Source organism: Psammomys obesus, unplaced genomic scaffold (genome assembly GCF_907164565.1).
Source record: "Psammomys obesus unplaced genomic scaffold, mPsaObe1.curated_primary_1811, whole genome shotgun sequence".
Taxonomy (NCBI): Eukaryota; Metazoa; Chordata; class Mammalia; order Rodentia; family Muridae; genus Psammomys; species Psammomys obesus.
Genome location: NW_026590062.1, coordinates 29,636,717 through 29,664,684, shown reverse-complemented (window position 1 = coordinate 29,664,684; position 27,968 = coordinate 29,636,717). Strand labels below are relative to the sequence as shown.

The 27,968-nt window shown below is 46.8% G+C and overlaps 1 protein-coding gene across 19 annotated transcripts in view; it reads right to left on the bottom strand.

Annotated features, from left to right (window-relative positions):
* Positions 1–27,968, bottom strand: part of Camk2g (calcium/calmodulin dependent protein kinase II gamma) — a 57,278-nt gene that overhangs the window by 2,950 nt on the left and 26,360 nt on the right. For 2 of the 19 annotated variants that reach the window (XM_055606117.1, XM_055606121.1), the window contains exons 7-21: positions 27,756–27,858; positions 27,241–27,324; positions 26,720–26,814; positions 25,972–26,094; positions 22,126–22,209; positions 21,847–21,889; positions 19,443–19,505; positions 17,451–17,494; positions 10,611–10,643; positions 8,405–8,473; positions 7,196–7,240; positions 5,543–5,591; positions 4,022–4,135; positions 1,899–1,974; positions 1,007–1,109 (exon numbers count right to left, since the gene is read on the bottom strand). In XM_055606117.1, the coding sequence (XP_055462092.1) occupies positions 1,007–1,109; positions 1,899–1,974; positions 4,022–4,135; positions 5,543–5,591; positions 7,196–7,240; positions 8,405–8,473; positions 10,611–10,643; positions 17,451–17,494; positions 19,443–19,505; positions 21,847–21,889; positions 22,126–22,209; positions 25,972–26,094; positions 26,720–26,814; positions 27,241–27,324; positions 27,756–27,858 (1,128 nt within the window). Of the gene's footprint in view, positions 1–1,006; positions 1,110–1,898; positions 1,975–4,021; positions 4,136–5,542; positions 5,592–7,195; positions 7,241–8,404; positions 8,474–10,610; positions 10,644–17,450; positions 17,495–19,442; positions 19,506–21,846; positions 21,890–22,125; positions 22,210–25,971; positions 26,095–26,719; positions 26,815–27,240; positions 27,325–27,755; positions 27,859–27,968 lie in introns of those variants that run through there. The other 17 variants (XM_055606104.1, XM_055606111.1, XM_055606107.1 and 14 more) reach the window with 17 other exon arrangements.

Below are 27,968 nucleotides of genomic sequence, written 5' to 3'. Positions count from 1 at the left end.
GATATTTAAAAGTCCTAAGCTTATTTTGCCCCTAAAGTAAGGCTGAAGAGAAAAATCATAAAAGCAATACATTCAAAATCAATTTGTGACTTAAAAAGGCACATTAAAGTTTGAAATCCCCAAAGCACCCAGCTCAAGCTGTCACTCAGGTTCCCAGGGCTCTCTGGGTTTGGGAAAGCAAAGGAAGTTGGAATGCCATTATCAGCATATGCCTTGCATGTGGTGATGCTTCTGCTCAGATTCCCTTTAGTTCATTCCTAGGCTACAGAGGCTGTAAGAGACCTCCCTTGGAATGAAGAGAAACACTGCTTCTGGCTATCAGGATTACTTAGACAGCTAAGGGATTATGCAGGCAGCTGTGGCTGTGGAGAGGCAGGGTGGGGGTGGGAAATAGCTACAACATAAAACTCAGGGCAGAATAAGAGTCGCCTCAGATAAAGCAGACAAGAGGAAGGACAACTGAAGAATGAGGGTCTAGGAAAGTGGAGAAAGAGATGGAGGGTGTGATGATTCAATTCTGGGACTTCCAGGAACTATTCAGACTATAAACTTCCCCCATCCAGATGCTTGGCTCCCTCAGTGTCCAGGGTGTCCTCGCCACAATGTCTGACCTCTCTGATCACCATTAGTGCTACTACTTGCTTACACATTCTTATCCTGTTTTTAATTTCCTTTATTGTGAACCCTGCAGACACAAAGCTTTATTACTACTTGCTGAGGTTTTCTTAATCTTGAAGAGTTTACAGTCTGTCTTTGGTGATGCTTAGGCGAATACAATGACCCTAATGGTGATGATCAACAGCGCCTTGATACAGCCGCCAAATGAATGGGCACTCAGCTTTGAAGCAGTGCCATTTAAAAGCTGGCAGGGCACAAGGAAGCGAGTATACAGAGCAGAATGCAGCAGGAAGGGCAGAGAAGGAGAAGAAGGGTAACTAGGGTAAAGGGTGGGTGGGGACAGAGGCAGGGGTAGAAGGGCAGGCAGGAGTATGTCAGCAGCACGAACCCACTCACGATTCTCAAAGTAAAACTTATGGAAATCCATCCCCTCCACGAGGTTACCAAGGGCTTCTGGCTCAAAGGAAGTGAGGCCTGGGTCACAAATCTTCCTGCAGAAAAGAGGGCCGGGGATGGGGTAGAGGGCAAAAACACAGCCCGTCAGGCCTCGGTGGGAATTATGTGCCTTCTTCATCAGCTGTATCTGTCTCACAGCAGGTCAGCTATTGGCTATACTGGATAGGACAACACTATTACTCCAAACAGGACCATGCATGGAGATAACCCCTGTACAGATGTAGCCCATGGTAGCTCAGTGTCCAAGTGGTTTCCATAGTAATGGGAACACGGACTGTCTCTGACATGATCTCAGTGGCTGGCTCTTTAATCACCTCCTCCTGATGGGGGGAGCAGCCTTACCAGGCCACAGAGGAAGACAATGCAGCCAGTCTTGATGAGACCTGACAGGCTAGGGTCAGAGGGAAGAGGAGGAGGACCTCCCCTATCAGTGGACTTGGGGAGGGGCATGGGAGGAGAAGAGGGAGGATAGGATTGGGAGGGGATGAGGGAGGGGTCTACAACTGGGATACAAAGTGAATAAACTGTAATTAATAAAAAAATAAATTAATTAAAACAAAAAAACAAAACAAAACAAAAAAAAACAAACAAAGACAACACTCTTGAGGGTTTGCCTGCAGAGCCACTTAGCAATCCTACCCATTCACCCGGTGTCAGGCTCAGTTGTGGGGAGTCTACCTGGGTGGGACCCTAGCCTAGGGGCATAGGGGCTGACTGGGACACAGCTTAATATCCAGCCTGCGCGTCCCAGACAGTTTTTGGGAAAGAGAGGTAGGTGGACTTGGGAGACAATCAACATCTCAAGGCAATGGGTCTTTACTCACGTGTAGGCCTCAAAATCTCCGTTGTTGATGGCTTCAATCAGTTGTTCTGTGATCTTAATGATCTCCTGTTTTCGCACTGTCGGGAGGAAAAAAATCCACTGATTTACCTGCTGGGCAACTTCTAGAGGGACAAGAGAGCCTTCCTCAGTCCTTCAGGGATCCCTTGTGATCTTTTGTTAAAGACACCCTCCTCCTCTTGTCTTTTAAGGCCCTGTGCAGGAGGAGTAAGCCCACTCTTCTCCTCAACCCCCTTCTGGCATCTGCAGAGCCAAGGACTACCTCCTTTCTAAGCCTATCCGGTAGTTGTGGGTCTGTGGCCTTTTCCACCTTCTCCATCAACAAGTAGGTTGCAGAAAACATCTTTTTAGCAGCTGAGTAGCCTATTATATCATGAGCCCTCTAGTCAGTTTCTATATTCCAGCCTTAGCAGGCTTATCAACTTTAGATATGGCTGTTCTGTCTCTAACCACTTACTTTTCTCACCAGAAGGGGCTCAGCTAGGCTGCAGTTACTACCACACTCATAGCCCTTATCCAGTGGTCCAGAATTTAGTCTTGGACAGAACTTAGCCTGGGGGCAAAATCAAAGCTAGAGATGAAGTTCCCAAAGCATGAACAGACTAGGTTGGATACTTGGTTCTTTTTACACCACTCATCTCTTCCATGGAGTTTTTCTGGGATAATGGATCTTGGGACCACGAATACCTTTGACAGTCTCTCACAAAGAGATTAGCCACATTGCCCTTGAATAAGCTGCTGAAAAACAAAAAACAAAAAACCTAGAAACCTATAGCAATTCTCATACGAGGATGTGTTCCTACAGAAAATCAAGACAAGACTGAGAGGCAGGTAGGTTGGTGCCCTCCTTCCCTACCCAAGGGGCACATGGTGACATCCTGCTCTCAGGGTTAGCTCACTTACAGACAGGGCCACTATTAGCAGGGGGTGTCTCTAGCGTAAGGGCGAGCTTGGACTGAGTTCAGGCTAACCCTGACTGTAACTGGAGCCCCAGGCTGGTCCAGGCCACAAGCCTTTTCTCACAGGTGCAAGAGGCTGTAAGACAGACAAATGCGAGCATTAGAACAGTACCAGCATGACATGGCTGGGCCAGCACAGCCAAGGGGAGTATCTGGGAGGGGACAGCACAGCTGAAGGTGCAGCCAGGAGGGACCTCCACATAGACCACTGATGGTGGGCAGCCCTATGTGAACAAGAAGAGGTTCGGGGGGTGGGGACCAATGAGCTCCATTCTTTTTCTGGAGAAGCAAGCATTGGTATGTCTAACATAACACTTCCCTGAGAGTGCCATCAAACTAATCTGGAGGACCTGCCTGGGGTCCTGTGGGTAAAGAAGACTGGATTTAGAAACTCTGTAAGGATAGACAATGTGGGGCAAAGAAACCAAGAGAGGCATACTTAACACTGAACTACAGACAAAAACATGAATCTCAGGAACCCTGCCAACTACTTCAAGTGGGGACCCCTTCACTGGGCCCCACTTAACAGATAAGGAAACTGAAGCTCTTGGAAACTAAGATACTTCACAGACTTTTGAAGGTAGCATAGCTGGAATTTCTGTTTCTTTTGAGACAGTGTCTCACTGTGTAGCTAGACTAGACTGGCCTTGAATTCAATGGAGATCCTTCAGCTTTAGTCTCAGCCTCCTGAATACTAGAACTGTAACTGTGTATCACCACACTTAGCTAATTTCAAAATTAGGTCTGTCTCATTCAGAGCCCATGCTTTTCATATGGCTGAGATTCAGAAAATACTAAACCCCGACACAATTCCTAGGCTGTTGCAATGCACCACTGCCCTTACTCCCACCATCATTCTCATGTTCTTCCTGGCTGTTGCCAAAGCAAGGTATGCTCACATCCCAGGGACTTTCTACTCCCAACTTCCACACCACGTTTCCCCACCCACTCTTCTCTTCTCTAGGCTCCAAACTGAGGCCTGTCTGGGACTGGTGCTTCCAGCAGGTCCCTGCCCCTGGCAGACACCATGCCCCTACAGCTTACTAACAGGTAGCTGGGCTAGGCTGACTGCTCTTTGGGGAATCCCTGAGGGGCTTCAGGAAGAGCCAGGGAGTTGGAAGCCAGAATGTGCCTCCCTCACACTTACTGGCTGAGGAGCAGAGAGAAGGCTGGGGCTGCATGCCTGCAGAGGGGGCTGTTCTGTCCCGGGGGCTCCGTCCTTCGGGCACCAAGCTGCCATTCCCAGTGCGGAGCGGGGCAGCTAGCCGGGCAGGGCAGGGCAGGGCAGGGCAAGGCAGAGCAGCCAAAACAAACAGAATAAGGCAGGTGAGCGAGCAAGCCGGACAGGACCCAAGCCACTGGCGCTGCAGAGCCGGGGCAAGGTGACGCCTGGGGCTGCTGTGGACACCGGACCACATCCCACTCAGCTGCCTCTGCCAGAGAGGCCTCCCAGCTGGGAACACTGCAGAGGTTCACAGACCTAGGCTTCCAAAGGAGCCTTAAAACAGCCAACATAAGAGCCCCTGCTCCCAGAAAAGACATTCGAGAGGGCACGAGACCCCAAGTCTAGCAGTGAAGATGCCTCGTACTCTGTCAGTGCCACACTGACCTGACACTCCCTGCAGCCCTAGAAGTACTGTTTGTACTAACATATGTACACACTTTTGGTGTTTTTGGGTCCCAATGTCATGTGGCGCAGTCCTATTTTTTCTGAGGGACTGGCAGAAGGTCACTTATTGAAAGCATAGGCAGAACTTCTAAGAGGTCAACCCAAAGAACAGGAGGAGATTCCACTGCACTGGTTATATTCCGTATAGCTCTTGGGATCCTGGCCAGCCCAAAGTTTAGGCCTGTGGTCATGATAGGCCTCCAAAGACAGGCCAGCTGAATATAGCTTCAGACACCAGATCTGTTTTAATTCTGTCACTCCTGGCCAGAACTCTGGACCAGAGTCAATTGGGAGCTGTCCTTGGTTTTTTTCTGTTGTTGTTTTGTTTTTGTTTTTTAAGATTTATTTATTTATTATTTATACAGTATTCTGCATGCCTGTGTACCTGCAGACCAGAAGAGGGCACCAGATCTCTTATAGATGGTTATGAGCCACCATGTGGTTGCTGGGAATTGAACTCAGGACCTTTGGAAGAACAGTGCTCTTACGCCTCTGAGCCATCTCTCCAGCCCAGGGTTTTTTTTTTTGTTTGTTTGTTTGTTTGTTTTGTTTTTTGAGAAGAGAGGTGCTGGGCTAGGCAAGTGTTCTTCCACAAATTTATACCACAACCCTTTGTCTTCATTTTAAAACTCAAAGTTCTATATTCTAAGAATTACCTTGGTCTTGGGAAAACCAGGACCCATTTCTGCAGATGCCTCTGCTCTGGGATGCCCAACCTCATTATCAACAACAGGCACAGTTCTCTAAGCCCTGACCCTGGAAACCGTTAATTTGACTAGTCTAGATTTTGGTAAAAAAGTTCTTTTTTGCTTCATCTACTAACATCACATGGGGGACCTCATATCTCAGTGCATGGAAGTAGCTTTTAGGTCAAGCCCTCCTGTAAGTATAAGGAGTCATCAACCCTAGTTCCAGTGACAGAAAAGATAGATGCCCCATCAACACTGAGGTACCTGGATCACAGCTGGGGTCCCTTCCCCTTCAAGGGCCAGCACCTACCTTTGAGGTCTTCGTCTTCTGTAGTGGTGTTGCAGCTCTCTGTGGAGCCCTGTGGGCAAAAAGAACATGTGTGTGATCAGCCCTTGGAAGCTTGGAGGAACAGGAAGAAATGGGTTCCTACACGAGCTTCTACTTTCACCCCTGCTCCTTGACGAGAAACTCCTCAGGTCCCAGTATCCTTCCTGAGCTTTCCTATCAGGAAAGGCATCACATAGTCACTCATGCTAAAACTTTGATCATCATTCTTCTCTTTCTGTTATAACTCCATCAGTCAATCCAAAATAAAACTCAGCATTCCACCTTTAACACGAATCCTGCCTCTTACTTCTCTTCAGATGCATAACCAGCTACACTCTGTCTGAGCTACTGACATCTTGTACCCGAATCACTATCACAGCTTCCAGGTTTCCGTACTGCCATTCCTGCCTTCTCCTCAGAATTGTTATCTCTAAAAATGTGGTCACAGTGAACTTATAAAATACTAGATTTTATCTCTCACCTAAGTAAAAAAAACTACTAGTAACTTCTCTTTGCTGCAGGAGTACATGTAAACGGTATCTTCAGGAATAGTGGCACACACCTTTAATCCCAGCACTCAGACAGGAGCAGGCAGATCTCTTGTCCATTCAAGGCTAGCCTGGTCTACATAGGGAGTTCCAGGACAGAGCTACACAGGGAGACTCTGTCTAGAAACAAACAAACAGTCCTCCTAGCCCCACACACAAAGTAAACCACCCTGAAAACCCTGCCTGCTTCTCCAACTTATTCACTCTCCTATCCCTTTGGCCTCACTCACTAAGTTCAGATCTGCTTGGTTCTTTCAGGCATCACCCAGGCCAAGTCTCTGCACTTGAAGTGTCCTCTGCCTGGCAGCCTACCTGTCCGCCTCCTTCCCACTGATGGTTCATTTCTAGCTCAGATAATCCCCTCAAGAGGCCATTCCCTGACCACTTAATTAAAGGCCTCTTTACTTTGTGCCCCTTTCTTCAGAGCACTTACCACTATTGGGTTTTATCTTATTTGATTATCAGTATGTTATCCACTGGGTCATTCCCCACCCCAAATGAAAATTTGTTTTGTCCTCTTGATAGAGCAGAGCCATGGTATTTAGTAATGTTGGTAAACAGCCTGAGTGGGAAGTTATACGAAGGAGAATGCTGGTTACACTCTTCCCTCTTTAGGGTGTATGGCATTCACATATGTGTGGATGTGAGTGCATGCATGGAGGCCAGAGACCGACTGTTTGTCTTCTTCAATTGCTCTCCACTTTACTTACTAAGGCAAGGTCTCTGGCTGAACCCAGAACCTGCTAGTCCAACCTGGTTAGTCTAACCAGCCAGATTGGCTGGGAGATCCTGTTTCTATCTCCCACATGTGGGCCACCATGTGGCTTTTATGTGGATCCTGGGGATCCACACTCCAGTCTTCAGGCTTGCTCATAAGTACTTTATCCACCAAGTTTTCTCCAAAGCCCCTTCTCACTAAACTTAACTCATGGAGTTAACTATTACCTCTAGCCTGGACTCCACAAACACCTCCACCTTGGGGTGCAGCCTACACAGAGCATCCACAGAACGCTCACACCCCAGTGGCTTAGTCCATCTGTTTCCTGCTGAGGGAGAAGCGAATCAGACTTGGCGGCCACTCACTCACCTTGATCCCATCTGTAGCATTGTGTACCACGGTGGTTTGTGGTTCCTGTGAGAGAAGATAAAAATTACCCTCCTGATTTGGGACTTAAGCTCATCTCTGAGGGATCCCCCACACCCTTACATGGTGCCCTTAGAGACCCTATGATGACCACTGAGGCCTGCCCACCAGCCATCCCTATAAGAAAAAAATATACTGGCTCAACTAGGGTCCAGAGAAGTAGAAAAGCCTGGATTTAGTTGATGGTAATGGCTGGCAAAGAGAAGCTTGGAAGAGGCAGGTTCTCAGAAAGCTGAGAGGATGGGGCCTCGGTACTTGAATCTTGTTGGGTCTGAGGGTTCTTCCTAGATTGGAGCCTCATGGGGCAAATACACAAGAAGAGCTGTGGGATTCAGAGCACAGGTCAGGCCCTGCCAACAGTGTTCATCAAGGGGTTCACAGAAGACAGGGACACAGGGAAAGCAGAAAGATAATGTCTCCCAGTGAGACCTAGGATGCCCCTTTGGCAAGCTCAACTTAGGGAGGTACCCATTTCACCCACCTTCTGCCTTCCCTAGATGGACCTTCGGCACCACACCAGTTAGCAAGAGGGTCCACAGGAAGTAGAAGGCATGATCACTTGTCCCTCTGTTCCCAGTCTCCTCCTTGCTAGCTCATCAGCTAGCCAGCACTAACAGTGAGAGCTCTGTGATAATATTCTATGCACTGAAGAACCCAGAAAGAACTGAACAGAGCGGCTCTCCAGGACCAGACAAACACTAGGGAAGTCCAGTCCTCCTTCCTGTTCTTTCTTGACTATGCAAAGGAAAGGCTGAGGCAGATTCTACAAGGAGGCCTCTAGAACTAATGATCAGATACCAAGAGAACTCCTACCCTGTGCTGTTTGAAGCAGCTCATCCCCCTGGCCCCCATAACAGACCCACTAGGGGTCCAGCTTGGGGGTGGGAGGCCTAAATGGCAGCCCTGACCACTCTTTCCCCCAACAGCGAAAGGAGCAGGAGCAGTGGTTCCGCCATGCAGGATGGTGCATTGCCAAGCAGGAGAATGAAGGGCAAGGGGCCTGCAGGGCAGTACAAAGAGCAGTCTGCTCTATGGGAATCAAAAAAAATGACGAAAGCTGAGGAGTCCTAGGGAGGTAAGGCAAGAAGAGGAAGTGGAAAAGGAGCAGGAGGCAGCCAGGGTCAGAGGCGGAGAAGCCGTAGTCAGAGGTACCATGGCCGTCTGCAAGGGCGCGGGCTCTTGGGCTGGGCTTACGAGACTGTTTTTGTTGTTGCTCTGTGGCTGAGACAAGAAAACAGATGGTTTAGTTCCTCCAGAGTCACCAAAGCTGGTCAGGGTTGACTCCCAGACCTCCCTTGTCCCGTGGTCTGGCCCAGAGGTGCTAGGCCTGAGGTGGCAACTGTAACACTATGCAGATGGGAGCAATGGTTAGAGAGATGATTAGAGAAGGAAAATTTGGGGAGCCCCAGAGACTTAGCTCTGAAGGCATCCTCACTGCAGGACTAGCCAAAGATTTGTTTTAAAGCATCTCTCTAGAAATTTCCACTTTACTCTAGGTGCCATGTCACTACACAGTCACACCAAATACAAAGAAATTTAGGACTTTCTTCCCACATTACAGGTGGAAAAGATGGTGACTTAAAACAGAAAACAAAACAAAAAAACAACCCAAAAACGTGGGAACTCTGGCTCCCCTGTTGCCCTTCCCCCTGGCACCTGCATTTCCTTTCTCCCTTAAAATACCAGCTTGAGGCCTTATATGAAAAGAGGAGGAAGGAAATGAACAAGAATACCTGGCCTATGGGGTGGTGTCCAGAGAGGAAATAGGTGGAGTTCAACTCTGGGCATAAAATACAGCCACAGATCTCAGGGACCAGGACTGTGCTCTTCATCTTCCATCCGATAAATCTTAGACTTGATCAGTTGGAAGTGAGGGCAGAGCTCCAGGGAAGGGCAGACAAATCTCAGTGGTGGCTGTGGCTGTAATCCCAGCACTCAGCTCCCAGCAAAGAACAAGCCGCCCAGCAAACCAATATTCCTAATGGCAACATGACCACCAGGGATATTCCTTGCCTTTTAAGACATTACAGAGTGGACACAGCCAAGGAGGAGTGTGCAGGGGCTGGAGAGGGAGGAAGAAGACTGATCTCCAATGTAGGGAATCACACCAATGCTCTCTGCCTCTTCCGATTCCCTGAGCGGTTCAACCTGGTCTTACTGGGTTCCTTCCGAGTGTCAGCCACAAAGGAGCAGCCTGATCATCTGAGTTCTTCAACAGGCACAGAGACAAATGTGCCTCTGTTCAGAGCATAAGTGAAGACATGTTGATGGCCAGAATGCATTTTTCTTCTCCAAGGACACGCACAGAATGCATCTAGACTCTTCTACGCCTTGCCCAGAGGCCTCATGGACCAGCTCTAAGCTATATAACCCCAGCTTGCTGTCAGTGGCTGAGATATCCTCAAACCTGGGGCAAGGCATGGAATCTTGAATCAATATCAAGTACTACAAGATGCTACTGAATAGGAGTCTAGGCTGAAAAGGAGTCCCTGAGTTACCTCCCCCCCCCCAAAAAAAAAAAAAAATCACAGCAACTGCTGCCTTTTGTTTCTATCCTGAGACAGCAGAGGGCAGAGCTCTCCTGGCTCAACCACTGATGCTGACTTCCTGGTTGGGACCAACTGGACAAGGGTGCCCAGCCTGCAAAGCCTGGTTGACATTTAGAACTTTGCAGCAGACAGTGGATGAGCACTCCATGGTAAGAGAAGACTTATCTGCAGAGGACTGAGCTAACACCCAAGGTGACAAATGTCTGGTTGTAATGGATGATTTTATAATGACTAGGCTGCTGTGTTCCCTTGATGCCCTGTGTCCCATGAGAAATGATGCACTTATTGTAGTTTTTCAGTGTAGCTGTTCTCCCTGAAGGCTGGGTGGGCAGGCTACAATCTTGGACCAAGCAAGAAAATAGGATTTTCACAGATGAACAAGGTTTAGAACCAGGAGCCAACCAATAGCTCTTCTCATTACATGGCTGTCTACTGAACATCGGGGCCCCAGGAAACAGCGGCTCACACCTGGTGAACAGGCCTTATATCCTGAGTGATGGTCTCTGCCTGTGCTTGCTGCCTTTTCCCAAAATCCCTATCAGCTTTACTCCCTGCAATAGGCTGCAGGAGGCTGCCCAACTTCCACAGCAAGGAGTACAGTACCATACTTTCCAATGCCCATTTTTGAGGCCACTGGGTGACCTTGGGCAATGGCCCCCGCCTGGCAGGACAGGCCACACCTGCCCACACAGCACAGACATGCAGTGAGGATGAGTGACGCACACGCACATGGCAGAATGGGTCTGCATGGCTGGCAGGCGGGCACAAGCAGCATGAAGTGGGCAGATGGGTGGGCAGGCAAGGCTCACCATTAGGTGCACGCTGGAACTTGACTTCCTTTTCTGGACACACCACAGCAAAAGGGAAAGAGAAGGGGAAAGAGGAGGTAAGAAGAGAAGCACAGAGACGTTGCAGGTTAGTGCACCAGCCTGAACTCTGCATCAGGGAAAAGAGGAGGAAAAAAGGAGGGGGGAGAGGAAGATGGGGGACAACCCAGAGTCCAGCACCAGAGGGGTTAAAACAGCACACAGACCACAGGCGCATGTGCTCCTCCAGCTGCTAGGGAAGACCTCTTCTATTGGGTTCACAAACACAGGAAATTTAGTGTACTCCGAGAAGCACGCCTTGCTCGTTCACAAGCATACCTGACTGCTGCAAAATTTTAGGTTTGAGTTTACAGGACTGGCACAGGAACAAGGGTACTCATATTCTCACCCTGCATCGGTCAGGGTGAGTAGCGACCAGAGAAATACAAAAGCCGCTATAGGATGTTCTCAGTTTTAATAACACGTGACTTCTAAACTCAGACCTCAGTGAAGCCGTGAGTGCTATTCAAGTAAAAAGACGGCAGACTCTTTATTTTATGGTTAAAAATTGATACTTTATTCCCTGTCAGCACAGCCATACTGGTTTAAAAGACTTGCATGTTCTATTGCTTCTTCTCTAATTACTAGAAAGAGAAACACAGGAGTGCTGGAAGCCATAACTAACTCCTCAACCTCCACTAGATGCTTAGGCCTCAGGTTTTGTGTGAAACAAGAACATCGAAATTTAAGACCAAACAGCACACTGAAAGCACACCAGCGTAGACTAAAAGGGTAAGGGTAATTATAACTTTTAGAATTAGCTCACTGGGAGACAGAAGTCTCCTTGGAATATGTCTGCTGTTTGACTATTGTACATTCATGTAACAGTGTCCAATACCACTTACTGAGTGTTGTTCTGGGCATAATAAACATATCTGAGAAATGGTTTTTGTCCCCATGGGGCTAACATTCTACTTGAAGAAATATTTTCTGGAAGGGAGCTACTAATATTTAAAAGACTATTTCAGAGGATAATAGGGCAAGCGGGAGTCTGTGCACCTGTATGAAATGACATAATGAAACCCATCACTATGCATAATTTATATGCAAAACATTAAAAAATAAATTTGTCCATAATTTGGATTTGAATTAAAGGAGAAGAAAAACCTATGGTAGGCTTCCTTTTGCATTAGCCCTTTGTTCTGTTTTGAGACAGGGTCTTGCTATATAGTCTACGCTGGTCCTGAATTTGTAGTTTCTCTGCCTTACTCTCTCGTGTAGTTGTATCATAGGTATGTGACACCATACTGGACTTTGGCTTCAGGTAGCTCAAGATGCCTCTGACCAAGAATTAATATGGACTCCTAACCCCCGCCTTCACCTACTAAGTATGTCACATGCCCAGATTGCATTAGTCTTTTGGATATGCTCAAATATGAGATTTATTTCCAAAATTATCCCTAAAAAGAAGGGAGTTTCCTTACATGTGTGTGTATATATAAGGAAACTCCCTTCTTGTGATTTTTTTCCCCCTTTGACAGGTCCTCACTGTGGCCCACTCTGACCTTGAACTTAGCCTCAGTCTCCTACAGAGTGGGATCTCAGGTGTAGGTCACTACACTAGCTAGTATTGATGCTTTGAAGGAAGGGCCATTATCTTGCCTGCCTTTGTAAGTGTCTTAGCAGAAGCCTGGCAGTTAGCATTGGATCAATAAATATGTGCTGTGCTGACCACATCTGGGGAAGGCGGCTTTTCCCCAAGCTAACACAGAGTACATGTCTCTAATGTTACCCCTGAGAAGGGGTCCAGGTGTCAGTCCAGGCCCAACCTTGGTTCTGGTGATTTTCAGTGGCTGTTTGTCAAAGGCCACTGCCTTTGCTTTTACTTCCTTTCAGCACTGCTTTACCTGATGGGTAGTATGTTCCTAGCCTTCTCCTGGCTTGCTCTGTTCTTCCTAAGCTGTCCTACAGGCAAACCAATCATCCTTTTCTGAAGCTGTTTCCCAGTGCCTGTCTTTCCGTTTTCTGCCCATCTTTTCAGGGCTCAGCCACACACAACTGGGCTCCTTCTCAACCAGAACACCAGAGCATTGTTTAAATGCCAGATCACTTTTAAGAAACCATGTCTGACTTCTATTTAAAAACTACGTAAATTTAAAATTTTATAGTTAAAGGGTTCAGGCCTCTTTTCCATACTCAATTAAAACAAATACTCAAAGAATACTTAACTATGACCTTTGCTTTTGTTTTTTCTTTTTATTTAAAAACAAACAAAAAAACAAACAAACAAACAAGCTTGGATGGTCCCCCTGGCCTGAAACCAGCTAAGCTGTGCAGGGGCCTCACAGAAGCTGAATATTTGTGGTTCCCTTCAGTCCCGCCTTCAAAAGTAGAGCTCACTTCTCTACAGACCCTGGGTGACTAGCATCAACCTTTAAAGAAGCCTGACATATCTCAAGTTCTCCAGTTCAAAGCCATGGGATCTGCTCAAACACATGTTAGCTGTAGCAAACATCTCGCAGAAACATCCAAACAAAGACAAATTAGCTGAAGAATCAGGAAAAAGCGCACTGGAAAGGGAAGACAGATTACCTTTGACTTACTGACTAATATTAATGAATGCTCTAGGTGAAAAGTATGGAACATAAAGAAAAGTCGCAGTAACAGAAAAATGTTTAGAAACCTCGATGTTACAGCAATTCCCATCACTTAGCGATTAAATACTTCAGTGCGTTTTCTTCTGTTGGTTTTATTTTCCTGTCTCCATATCATATGTTGAACAAGAGTCTACAGTTATGTTGTATTTTAAAAAATACAACTTAGGGGCTGGAGAGATGGCTCAGCAGATGACTTGATGCTGTTGCAGAGGACATGGGTTTAGTTTCTAGAACCAGAGCCAACTCCTAACTGGCTACTCAGTTCCAGATCTGCCTGAAGAGGCCAGAGAGGGCCTCAGATCAGCTCTTGTAAGCCGCCAGAGGTGGGTGCTGGGGACTAATCTACAGTCCTCTGCCAGAGAAGCCAGTGTTCCGAACTTCTGAACCATCTCTCCAACTCAAGGTGAATAAATTTCTAATGGTCTATTAAGTGAACTTCTCATTATTATTTAATCATTTATTTACGGCTGGCTTTTAAAACAGTTTCCAATTTTTTCATATGTCATATAAAACATCTATCTGCTTTCAGCTTTCCCTGTCTTGCATTAGTTCTTTAGAATACTTAGAAGAAAAGGTAGTAACATCTGTACAGCTTCGACACTGCATCTTTACATCCATCACTAACTTAAGCTAATAATTAAGAAAATGGCGAAATCCCCCACCCCCTCGTGGAGTTTCCCTATGTAGTCCTGGCACTCCCGCTGTAGACCAGGCTCATTGCTTCAATTTGCATTTCACTGATAGTAATAAGGCTAAAAAGTTGCCATCCTGATCTATTTCCCACTTCAGATGACCAATAAATCTTCTTAGATAATTTTTCTACTTTTTTTAAGTGATAGGGATTATATTCGTTAAACACTTTAACAAAAGAATTTCCATGCTACCACACCTACTGTGAATATTTTCCTAGGCTCTCTGTGTCTCCCACACCCCTGTCATCTACCTGCCAGTACTAAGAACTGTGCATGCGAGGCAAGTACTCTATGGCTGATCTATATTCCTAACAGTTGTAGCTGGTCCTGTTAACTTTGGTCATTCCTTTCTTAAACAAATACTTGTTTCTTGGCCTCTTAACCCATCACAATAGTGAAACCTTTTTCTCAGAAAACAAAACAGACAAACCAACCCCAAAAAACCCATAGCATTAAACTCATTTACCAAATACATGGCAGAGTCAGACATACAGAGCTAGGTTCTCCACACACTTTCCTGTTTACCCAGCCATTCTGTCCACACAGCCTCCTCCTCGGCACTCCAGCAGTGTCTAGCATTGTTGCGCATTTGTTCTTCTCCAGTATCTGTTCTTTTTCCAATTCCTTTGCTGAAATCTTTTTTCCAGTGCCTTAATAACATATAACTCCAATTATTTTCCTTCTATACTTTTAATTTTCAGGTTAGACTTACATGGGAGAAGGAACGCATTAAAATTCAATAGTTAATTTTGAATCCCATTCAAGGCCTCTGGAATCTAAATCTCAGGCTACATCCTGAAATCAATTTTTGAAATATTTATTCTTATTTTATGTGTATAGGTGTTTTGCGTTCATGTATGTCTGTGTACCAAGAGTATGCAGTGACCACAGGGGTCAGAAAAAGTCATTGGATCCTCCGGAAATAGAGTTACAGACAGGTTTGAGTTGTCACACGTGTGCTAGGAACTGAACATAGGTCCTCTGCAAGAGCAGCTCAAACCAGTATTTTTTTTGGTTTGTGTTTTTTTGTGTGGTGTAGGGGATCAAACCAAGAACCTTGTATATGCTAAGGAAATATTCTATCACTGAGATACACCCTTGGCTCTGGAGACTATATATAATTACCTTCTTATGTTAATGTTATATGGCTATACTAGATAGTCATCTTTGAAACCATATTTAAAATGTTGGGTCTGTCAGACACTGGGTTCGCAAAGATGGATACGATGGCATTGGCCTAGAGTCCCAATACTCTAGGGGAGACAGAGTTCAAGGCTAGGGATGGATGCTTTCCTGGGTTATACCACGTGATTCCCAGGGCCATTAGAAACATTTCCATTGGATTCGCCAGTTGTTCCTTATCTATGAGACCAAAGCAGAACTCATCCCATCTGAACTAACACTTTTCTCATAACCCCTCTGTCCAACAGTCAAGGCTAGAAACCTTGACATTGTCTGATGAATCTTCCTTCCAGGGTCTCTCTATATAGTCCTGGCTTACAATGTAGATGAAGTCAGCCTCAAACTCACAGAAATCTACTTGCCTCTGCATTTTCCCCCTCCCTCTTTTGGTTTTTGGAGACAGGGTTTCTCTGTGTAGTTCTGGCTGCCCTAATTCCTGCCTCTGCCTCCTGAGTGCTGGGCTTAAAGGTGCTCATCACCGCGCCCAGCTCATTATTGCTATTTATTTACTCTTTCTGAGACAGTGCTGTGCCATGTGGCTCAGGATAGCCTGAACTTCTGACCTTCCTACTGCTGCCTTCACAGTGCAAAGTTTACAAGGACGCACCCCAATGCCCAACCCATGGACTCTTCTAAAACCACCCACCCAGGGTGAGCCTCTAATTGTAGCAGGCCTTCCCTGTGTTACAGGTGCAGCCGGACCATGACTTCAGGTAGCCTCTACTGCAACTTAGTCAGGAGAATCTGGTCAGTAGTTCTGAGCATTTTCCCTTGCTATCCCTGACCATCTATTCTTATGAATCTTTCTTCTCCAAATAAAAACATATCTTGACAGCTCTGCTCACAACTCTTTGCTTCTCCCATTCACCCATGTACACTTAAGACATCTCTCTATTTTCCTTATTACAGTACATATGAAGGCTATCTCTAGCCCTTCCAATTTCTTATCATCACTCTTACCAAAGCTTCCTAAATCTGGCATACACTATTTCCCACAGTCTAGCTCAACCAGATTAGTAAGGGGCTTTTTTGGTTCCTTCAGTGCCAAGGAATGAAACCCAGGGCCTTGCTGTTCTCTACCACTGAGCTACAGGGCCCCACCCCTACAGCCCTAGGCATAATTCTGACTGCTTTTTCCTCTCAAGCTGGCTCACTCTTACTAACCTTCTACATCAGCTTCCCAAGTACTATAATGCCAGGCATGTGCCACCACACCTGTCTTCTTTCTACCATATCTTGCATTCTCGTTGGACAGAGGACATCACTATGTATGACAACTCTTACATATGTATTTTGTTGTTTTTATGTTATAAAGGTAATGTGTCTTGTTTTGAAGAAAATGCATTCAAGTGTGACGAGGAAAAAAAAAAGCTGTTTTCCTGTCTTGCCCTCACCTCCAACTCCATACCTCAGAGACAATTACTAAATGGGCTCATCTTCCTGTGCCCCTTAAGCTTCTTTCCAGAGCTTCTTGGACTGGACCATTTAGTTGAGGACCTATTTTCCTATTTCGTTTATTCATCTTGCTCATGCTCATGAACCAGAGAGCTGGGAAAAGGCCCAACTTATGCTTTTGTTAGAAATTATGGTTTAGATAATTTCTTGGTTTGAAATTCTTCAATGTGTCAGCTGGTGGGTCTCAAGACAGTATGAATTCCTATCCGGTTTCCAGCCTCAGGGTACTTTTGTCTCCAAAATATCTATGCACCCTCTATCCTGTGGGTATTTCTAGCCACTTTTTTTTTTTTTTTTTTAAATCTCAGCCAAGTCACCACTACTATAGGCCCTCTTATTCCCTGACTCATACAGGAAAACTCCTTTACCAGATGGGAATGATCTGTGACACACATGTCGCTTCACTTACAGAAGCTTGAGTCTCTCAGAGGCATCTGACCTGGGATCTGGAAGTGGTTTACAGAAAAAAAGCAGAAAGAAAGTAGTAGTTTCTGGTTCCCAGTACAGTGCCCTGCCTGAGTTACTATGGCACACTGGCTTACTTTGATTAAAAGAGATTGTGCAAAGAGAGACAAGATTAACCAAATGGCTCAAACAAATCAGAAACTTAGGGAATCCAGTCCTGGAGATGAGGCTGGTGTATAGGGGTCAGGATCAGCTCTAGGAAACTGTAACCTGGATCATTCCCCCAACATCTTTCCCATCTACCTTAGGTGAGAAGACACATATCCCTTCTCCCCTCTCAGGCCAGGAGAACTAGCTATTCTGAGTACAAAGGCTTAAAACAAAACAGCAAGGACAATGTTCCTAGAGAAAGGGAGGACAAAGTGCCTAGAGAGGGCTAGAGATATACCTACCTTGACACCGCCATCTGACTTCTTGTTCAATAGGCTTTTGGCAGCTGTGAAAACAAAGAGGCAAGTCATGTCTCCTGCACCACATCCTCTCTTCAACCTGGCAGCCAGATCTGCAAGAAACTGCTGCGCTAACAAGGGGCCAGGAGCCTCCACAGCTCTGAAAAAGGCCATTCATTCCAGTAGCTCCTCCGCAGGAAGGGCATCTCGAGGGTTTCAGAGCCATGGCACTCTAGGACCTTCTTTGCCATGATGAGGGCTCAGTGGAAGCAGACACCCTGTGCTTAGGAAGAGAAACCACATTCGGTACGAGAGCTTCCTGGGGCACTGGGAGGGCTGTCCTCAACAGCTTCTCCCCAGGCCAAGAAACAGAGTGCCAATGTGAAAGGGTGAGGGCTCCAATTCTAGACACCATGGAAGTCCTCTCGATGGAAGGATGCAAGACATCTTCGGAGTTTTCTCAAGAAAATAGTGTCACAGTTCACGAAAGAGACCAGACGTGAGGACAGACAGTCACAGACACAGAAACCAGGACCACCTACAGGAGGGTTTTGCCAAGGGGCTGAAGCCTTCACTGGGCAGGACCTCACCAGTTTACTGGGCTCTAGCTATCGCCCTTTCCCATTCTCTGAATCCACAAGCAGGAAGGACTGGATAGAATTATGAGCTGCCAAACAGATTCCAGTCAGCCACAGGTGATACACCAGGCAGATGGTGACACCAGAAGGTCACAAAGGTCATAGGAAGGCAGCAAACAGAGGGTGGGAGAGCTCTGAGGAGCACAGGGAGATAAGATCATCTCAACTCTCTGCTCCACCTCAATGCCCTAGATTCGTATCTTGGTTCTACCACTTAGTAGCTGGTGTTCTGTGCCTGAACATGAGTGAGACTCAAATTCTTTATTTGTGAGATGAAATGAAACAGCACCTAGGTCACAGGAAAGTAGTAGGTTCCAATGGGACCATGCCTAAAAAGCACTTAGCAGAGTGCTTGGCATGTAAGAGCCATTGCTCTTTACCATCGCTGTGACTACCGCCACTGTACTCTGTTCCTCAGGTGGCCATTCCTATCTAAGCTATGTTCAGTCTTTCTCCAGTGAGAGAAAGACCATAACTCCATCACAACATCTTGTTTCTCATAAAAGGGCCATTAGCCTTATCGCTAGTCATGCTGTACATGGGCAAGAAAAGTTTTAATGTGTTAATAGCAGTAAGCCTGACCATCTACTGTTACATTTATCAGTTGGTTCTCAACTCAGGATGCCCACTAGAATCACTTGGAAAATTTTTAAGAAACACTTATACTTATCCCATCCACTAAGGATTCTTATTTTGTGTGGGGTGGGACCTTGGCATCAGGATTTTATTTTAAGAGCTCCCAGGTGGCTGGTGGTCCTGTATAGGCAAGAGCTGAGAACCTACAACATAAATGTTCTTCAGTATCTCTGTGTTACTTGTTAAGACCATTACAGAGATGAGAGAATCAGAGGTGGGAGAGCTGACATGATTTGCTCAGTGTATGACAGGGCTAGAATTTAAGCCAAGGGATGGCTGATCCTACAGATTCTGTACTGCACAGCCTTTTAGACCTGGAAGTCTATAAACTTCAGGCTTCACAATTTTGAGGCTTTCTCTGAGGGGTCACCACTCTCTGAGGGCGCTGTAAAAGTCTAGTCTGCACCAGACAGCTTCAGGTGATGCCCAGGTTTGTTTGCAGGTCAAGCCCTTGGGCCACCTGGAGGAGAGGCTCCTACTGCCCAATTCTAAGTCCCCAGGCTATTGCCTCCTGAGAGTTGGCAAGCGCCCAGCATGCATGGCTGGTTAGGGGGCCTTCAATGTGCTTGCAGATGCCAAGTTAGGTGGTCCGTATGGCATGCCCATCTCAGCCCGCAAGCATGGGACTCGCCTCCCTGGTGAGTGGGCCTGGCATGCTGGCCCTACTGTTGGGGTGGCAGGGAGCCAAGGCAGGCGGTCGGGGAGGACTCATGCCACGTACCTTGCCCGGCCAGGCCGGCGGCGCTCGCGGCAGGCGAGGCGGGGGCGGAGCTCTGCCTGCCAACTGAGGGGATACAGTCTCTCAGTGCACAGAGCTGCCGCAAAGCCACAGGGGCCAGTCAGCAGCGAGCATGCCCCAGCATGAGGCGGAGGCACTGGCCGCCCACGCACAACAAGGCCTGGGTGGCATGGCCAAGCCAGCCGAGCTGGGGTACAGGAGGCACCAGGGGCAGACTGAGGAGGCAGGAGCAGCCAGCCCTATAGCAGTCTGGGGGCCTGTGAGGCTTCAACAGGCTGAAGAGAATACCATGCCTCTACTTCATGGCAATGGCTTTGTTGTTTGTTCCATGATTACTTCAAGTTAAGAGCCAGCAGGTAAAAGCCTGAGCTGGTGGGAGGCATGTGCCTTTTCTGAGAAAATCAAGCTCTGTTTTAAATGAGCCTGTTAGTAGAGTGTCTGGAGCACAGAACAGGTCCCTTACCACATTCCAAGTAACAGAGGGATTAGGGCACGGGAAGGCTCTCACATGGCCCGTTGGCAGCCACCTTTATGGATAAGCCCCAGGTCCTTCCTCTCCCTAAGGAGTTAGCAAAGAGAGGGAGCTCTTCACAGTCTGCACTCCCCTGTCCCCTGGAATGGAGGTGCCCAAGAAAGGAGGTCCGGAAACTCAACAAAGGCTGTCAACCTCTGTTCAACACTACTATACCCGTGGATCAACTTGGGAAACAGTCTCGTTTGTGCCACAGAAACAAGTGACTATCCTTTATCACACCTGCAGAAGTCTCTGCCTGGAGCCTGTCCTCGCCTGTCCTAAATTCAGGGCAGAAGAAGCCAACATGGAAAGCTTGCAGGACTGTTTTGTTTCTACTGTTCCTTCTGACCTAGGATAAAGCAAGCTCAAAGGCCAGACAGCTCTCACAGGGTGAGTCAATGCTCTTTCCTAAGAGAGCCTGACTGCCTGAAACCAGGACACTAATTTCCTGAAGTAGAGAGGAAGGCTGACATGCAACCCAAGATCACAGGACAGGGCACTTGCTTCTGACGGGCCAGACTACACAAGAAGCAGCAGCCTGTCTACATGTTTAACTTAGAGGAGAGAGGAAATGTCACTCTATAGGCAGTATAGAAATGTCCTTGAGTGTCCTCTAAGAAGGCTCTGAAATCAAGAAAATAAAACCAGAAGTCCTTACAGGGTAAGGAGCACCATGGGGGGAGCGGGACAGGGGACACTACTCTATCTCCTGCTTGCCAATCGGAGGAGACCACGACCTTTTAGTGTGTACTCAACATAGGAACAAGCCTCCAAACAAGGTTATTCTAGGCGCACCATTCAGTCCTGACATTCTGGAGCCCTGTGGTCTAAGGCAAGAGTTTATACAGACCTAGCTCTCCTCCCTGAAGCCCCCTTCAAAGCCAGAGCTTTCCAGAACCAGGTTCTAGCAGGATCTGCACTCAAAGACAAAAGCCTTGCCCAGAATGTCTGCCTACTGTAATGGTGGATGGCTGGCACTCCCTCACAAGCCCCTCTCCATGGCGGTGCAGGGGGTAAGCAAGGGAAGGAGTCTTGTTAGAAGGATGAGAAAGGGGGATCTTTAACCAAAACAGCGAGGCTGGGGGTTAGAGGAAGGGAAGACCAAGGGCAAAAGCAAGCTGGGGAGAGAGCTCTGTCTTCAGTTAAGCCTTGACATTAATCTTTTCCTCACAGAAAAGCCACTGTGCTCCCAACTGAGGGCAAACAATGACGGTGGGGGTGAGAATGGGGCAGAGGGGACTGGAATGTCTTGCATCTTAAAAAGAAATGTCAAGTGTGATTTACAAATTACTGGCCCAACTCTGCCAATTCCTCATGCAAATTAAGTGAGTTCCTTTACCTACCCATCACTGGTTTCTTCACTTTTATAACCTCACAGAGAGTATTGTCACAGAGAGCACTGTAAGCCTCAGTCACTGTGAAAGGTTTAAACACCTGGAAGAATTTCAATTCTGTGCCACTTCTTGGACACAGTGGAGTAAGAGGTGAGCTTAAGTGGGTGCGATTGAGAAAACACACTTTGTCTCATCCTTCTTCTCACTCCGGTGCATCCCTCAACACCCTAGGCTGGCCAAAATCTTAAAGCACTGAAGAGTCTTTGGTGAATTACAAAGAGATGGGGATAAGGTACATGGGAAGCTGGTCAGGCAAGTCTTGTGGGTCCGAAGAAACAGAATTGATAAATTGGAGGTTCAGAAAAGCCCTTCTGTCCATATGGGTGACAGAAACCAGCAGCAGCCACCCTCAAAACAGGGTCCTCATCCCTCCTGCTCAAGGTGTAGCCTGACATACCTATGCTGCCCGGACTGACCAAATCCCATTCTTGTCCCACTCACCTCAGCAGAATTAAAGTGCACAGCTGGGAACACATACCTGAAAAGTTCCTGGAGACAAGCATGGTTGTGAGGATGGCACCCTGGGGAAAGAAGAGAGTCCTGTGAGTTCAAATGGACTTTAGAGAAGGGTAGCTTGGCCTCAGGCAAAGGCAGCTCTTGCCCAGAGCCTAAAGACATGAGTTTTCTGGTGTTCCAATATGAACAATCTTTACAACTCAGCTTCAACAGGAGGGGGCCTTCACTGTGGGCCCAGGTAGGACCTTGACTGTCAGAAGGCCCAATTTTGAGAGGCCAGTGACCCAGAAGGCTGGCTCACCTTTAGTTTTCTTCGGGCATTGAATTTGCGCAAGCACTCCACCGTCTCTTGGCGATGCATCATGGATGCTACTGTAGATCGTTGCTGGAAGCCAGACAGACAAGTCCATGAGATTCCCCACCACAGCTCCTCCACCCCTCACCTTAGTCCCACGTCTCCTGAGCACTGATGGCTGTGCCAGGATGGGGTCACACACTCTGCTACCTCAGTGCTGACCAAACGAGGTCACAGACGAGAAAAAGCCTTTAGAACTAAGTGCCACCACCAACTCAAGGTTATGTAGGGACAATCTGAACAAGAAAAGCACCAATAATTGATTCTGCATGAGGTTGCCAACAGAGCTTTTCAAAGCAGCTGAGAATGAGAGTATCCGGTGTGGTGTGATTCTGGCCCAGTGACTTCTTCAGCAACTGTTTACTGAGTCCTCGCTGTCATCCAGACCCTGCACAGGGAGAGAGGCTCCTGCTCTACAGAGGGCTTCCCAGGAACCCCTCATCATATCCCACAAAGTCTTGGATGAAACGGTGTTCTGAAAAGCGAAGAATTAACCTTGAAGCAGAAATTATCTCTGTTTTTTTCTGAGACAAGGTCTTGCTGCCGTAGCCCCAGGTTGACCTCAAACTTATGATCCTTTGGCCTTGGCCTCTCAAGTGCTGGCATTATAGATGGGTACCACATGCCCAGTTCTTTTTTCATCATTTTGGAAGGATTTTTTTCCCAACGTATTTTCTTTTCATTCCCTTGCTTCCTTACCAGACACGGTCTGCATTTCTCAATGATGCAGGGCCATAATGTGAGCATCGCTTACTATGCACTAGTATAATACAGTGATGTTCCTTGGGGCTACAGAGAACTACAGGACCGTAAGTGGGGGGGCCAACTCACAGTACTTCTGTGATTCTTGAGTGGCTGAATTGAGCTGGTCATCACTCTACAATTGCTATTTTAGTCAGCCAGGTTGAAAATAAATGCTAGGGTTTATGGCCTATAGTGTCCCATAGTCCTTGCCTTTGCCCCTGGCTCCCTCCCTTTCCTGGCTCTCCAAAAATTCTCTTCACCTTCTCTACCTCGCCCACCTCTCCGTGTGTGTGTGTGTGTGTGTGTGTGTGTGTGTGTGTGTGTGTGTGTGTAAAATTCCCCACAGAATAAGAGGCTAGTACTCATGCCCTGTTTCTGCTTCAGCGTCTGAGTCTCCCTACCCACAACCTAACCCCAGTCTCAGGTGTGTCCTTCATTGCGCCCAGGGTAGACCTCTGACCTAAGCTCAGAAATCCCTCTCTCCCTTTGCTCTCCAAACTCATCCTTCTTCAGTCAATCTCCCTCTGTATTAGATTCTTTATATACAAACTTCCATCAAACAAAATCTTTAAAAAAAAAAAAATACTAAAATTGGAGGGCATTACATTATATGAAATAAGCCAGACACACATACAGGCCCTACTTACTAAGTGTTCCGTCTCGCACATGAAAGTTAAAACAAAAAGGGGGGTTGCAAGGAGGATGGCTCATTGGTTCAGAGCACTTGCTGTTTTTGCAGAGGACCCAGATTCAGTTCCTAGCACCCACATGGTGGTTCAGAACTTTCACAACCATCCGTTAACTCCAGTTCTAGTTCCAAGAGATCTGACACCATCTTCTGAGCTCCCATGAACACTAGGTATAGACATAGTGAACACACATACATACTTGCAGGCAAAACACACACACACAAATTAATCTCTCTTTCTCTTTTTTAAAGTAAATCTGAAAAGTAAAGACAAGTAAAAATAGCAATTCCTGAAGGCTGGGAAGAAGGGGAGTAGAGGGATGAGGGTTTTGGAAAGAAGGAGAGTATATTTAAGGTTTGTGGGGAAGTGGGGGCACTGAACAGTACATGGTGTAGGCCTGACCTAAACTATCACAATTAACAGTGGATATTTATATGCATAAATGCTTAGTAACAAAGGAAAACACAAAGCTTCCTGACCCATGTTCTTCCTTTAAGGAATACTGGTTATTTGCTCCTTCACTGCCTGGCTTCCCAGCCTTTTCAGTCTCATTTATCTGCAGACAAAAAAGGTTTTCCCTATCATGTTCTACTGTCTCTATGAAATCATAAAACCATGGCCTCTCATCAGTCAGAGCTAGCGAGCCTTTTCTGTCTCATTCAGCATCTGGCGGCGGCTGCTCTAAGGCCCACTTGTTCCTGTGTCTTCTCTGATTATAGACAGTCTTATTCTCAACCTCTCTGCATGACTCATTTAACTCTCCCTGTCCTTAAATGCTGGTATTTAGCGGCCACCTCTTCTCTTGCTGAAGCAATACATGCTCACAGTAAGAATCTACTCAGACAACAACAATTTCATACATTTCTAAATCCTCAACATCACCTATGAAGAAATGATAGGATGCATTTCCAACTTCTCATCTCTACAGTCCCCTCTCTTCCACATCCCATGCTCTCTTTTTGGTGCTCATATGAACCCAGGGTTTCATGTATGCCAAAAAAGCATTCTATCACATGTCCAGACCATACAGCTGTCCTTCTCACTGCCCACCAGGTACCTCAGCTGGTGGTTCTCTAATACCACGTTTACTGCCTACAAAACTAAGTCATTGTCTTTTCTCACAATCTAGTTCTTCTGGGCCCATGCACTGTACAACCATCTGTTCACTGACCAATTAAATTGAACAATATGCACTGACTTGTCCTCTCCTTCACTCCACTTTAGTGTTCAAGCCCAGACACTAAATCCTTCAGATTCTCTTGAATTTGATGACACCACCCACTCCTCCAACTTCACTCTCAGTTAAGACCTCACCTGGCCTTGCTTAGACAATTGTGACAGCTTTTCGTCTCTCTGCCTCCAGCCTCATCAATTCCATTCTACATAGCTTTCAAAGTGACATTAAATGCAAATATTATGCTCTTTTAAAAGCCCTACTCAACTCTTCAGGCAGAAGCTGGTATGTCATGCAATCTTTTTTTCTGCCTCATTCTTCTGCATTCCTAGTCACGGTCTCGCTGAAAATCAAACTACTCAACGTTCCTTACAGGTGACCATTCCCTGTGGCCTCTCTGTCTCCACGTAAAGCTGTCTGCAGGGTAACAGACAGGGGACCCTGGGTCATCTGCCAAGAACCAAGACAGAGATCACCTTCTCCACAAAACCTTCTGTGATCCTAATGCCTACCAGGGGCAGCAGACAGCCCTGAATTTGTTACTCTGTGTGCATGTGTGTTTATCAAGTTACAGGCACGGTTGCTGGTTTGAATGCCTATTTCCCCCAGATCATGGTAGAGACCATGCCCCAATTCATCTCCAGGAACTGGTGACCTGCAAAAAGGCATTCAATAAACATGGAAAATGACACAGAAACAAACGCAAGATGCTATACCATATGAGACCCTTTTCTTTGTCTGGAAACAGTGGTTTCAGCTTGATGGAACTGTGTATCAACCTACACAGTCAGTCTAGGAGTTCCTAGGAACTCAGCCCAAGAGCTTCACAACTGAGCTTCAGGAACATATTTCAATACTTCAGAAGCCTCTTCTGTTTATTCACTGGGTCCTGGTCAATGCTGAGAACCAAGTATATCCTAAGTGTGGGACTTTACACAGGGTTCCAGCTGTTTTCCACCATCAACTACCTGTCCTAATTCAAGAACAGAACCAAATTACAGCCTCACAAGAAGTGTGAGAGAGACAAGTAAAGACCCATTTAGTACCTTTTGTGCCCCAAGTACCCCTGATGACATTTATTGGCCTTAGACTCCACTCATCCCCATGAATCCTTGTGCAAGGAGTGTAAAAGAGTACACGACAGCCACCATCCCCATCTCCAAGACCAGGGGCAAAGACACTTACACAGACCCATGGGTGCTTCAAAGCCTGGTCAGCTGTGATGCGCTTTGCTGGGTTTATGGTCAGCATCTGGTTGATCAAGTTCTTAGCTTCAGGAGTGACCGTGTCCCATTCTGGTGATGGGAACTGAGGAGCAGGAATAGGGAAAAAGGAGATAGGAAATTTGTGAGGCTACTACCCTGAAATGTAGGCTGTCTTTATTATAATTCCTATAATTGGGATACTCTGTGGTATCCTGGAGTTGGAGAATATTCCTGGGAATATTCCAGGATCTGTGTCAACTTAAAGACTTGGAAAGGAAGAGAGAACAATAATGGTTAGAGTGTCAATGTATCATATCAGTGAAGGATGGGGGACTCTGACATTTTTGCTTCAATTTTATCTTTCTACTAAGAAGAAAACGAGCTTTGCAATGTGCCTAAGGTACCAAAGCAGTGGAGGGAGCCTCTAGAATTCTCCTTGTTTGATATAACACTCCATGTAGTTTCCCTGTTCTTTGCAGAAGTAGACCAAGGGACTACAATGAGTTCCTTAATTTTATAGCTAACAAGGAGGATTAAAAAAAGAAAAATCTGTTCCCTGTAAATAAGGTGGCAAGAATTGAGTCCTGTATGCCCATCCTTGGGTCCTCAAAGTCCCCTGACACCTGTTATCGAACGACAATAATGCCACTCCCTTGGACAGACCCTTAGGGGCAGGGAATCTGTCCTTCCAGGAGTGCCTGCTCAGTTCTCAGAAAACCCATCCTTACATCGTAGGCTCCAGCTTTGATCTGCTGATACAGCTTGTGCTGATCCTCATCCCAGAAGGGAGGGTAGCCCACCAGGAGGATATACAGGATGACCCCTGCGAGACAGAACACACAGGTCACTGGGGTCAGTCACCTACCCCTGAGGAACCAAGAAAGGCCATGCAGGGCTCAGAACCACTCAGAAAGCAAGGCCAGGCCAGAGTTAGAGGTGGATGCCAGCTGATAATGCTGTGCCTCACTCCTTACGTCACAGACTTCTTTAGGTACAAGCTATCCTTCAAGGCGTGGGTAAATCCTTCTCCAAGAAGGATGCAACATAATTCAGAAAGTTACTTGGAGGAGGGCATCATGGGAACAGCCCTCCCAAGGGAATGAGAACAAACACTATGATTTCACACACAGCACACACTTGTGGAACCCAGAAGGAATGGAATGTCTTTTTTTTTTTTTTTTTTTTTTTGTCATGACAGAAAGCCGAGGGCCCATAACACCAGAAAGCTCAGGATATGGAATGGGCTTACCGCAGGCCCAGATATCCACAGGTTTTCCATAAGGATCTTTCCTCAAGACCTCAGGGGACAAGTAACCTGGGGTGCCAGCAAAACCTGTAGCAGAAGAGAGGGTAGAGGCATACTGAACCCAGTTTCTCTCTCAGTAAGTCCACGTCTGTAATTTCCTCCAAAGCCCTTCGAAGGCCTGTTGCTTTTACTGTAGAAGCTCTCAGAACCCAGGCTGCAAAAGATGATAGGCTGGGCTTCGTGCAGTGTCTGGAATCTAAACCAGAGGGCAAGTACTTGTGCCTACCAGGAACTCAAACACCTCCCCAGAGGCAACAAGAATGCAGTGCTGACAGCAACCAGACTCACTGTACTGAGTCATGAGGGCCAGGAGGGACCTCTGTGCCCCCCACCCTCCTCCACTTTCTGAAAAGGCCAGGACCATTAAAGGCCTGACTTCTAGTTCTGGAAGAGGAAGGCAGACCAGGAAAAGGACGAAGGGCGGAGGCTGCATTCCCAGAAAACAGGGTCACTCTTACCAAACCAAGCCTGCTGCTCTCCCTGCACTTCAATAGCGAGGCCAAAATCAGCTAGCTTGACTGCAGCTCCCTTGCATTTACTTGCCAGCAGCAAGTTCTCAGGCTGCAGAAGAAACAAGGAGAATCTTATGAGGTACCCACCCTGGAGCCCAGAGGGAGCCTACTAGTACCCTCACACAGTACCACTACCTAGCACCAGATGGCGCCAACAAG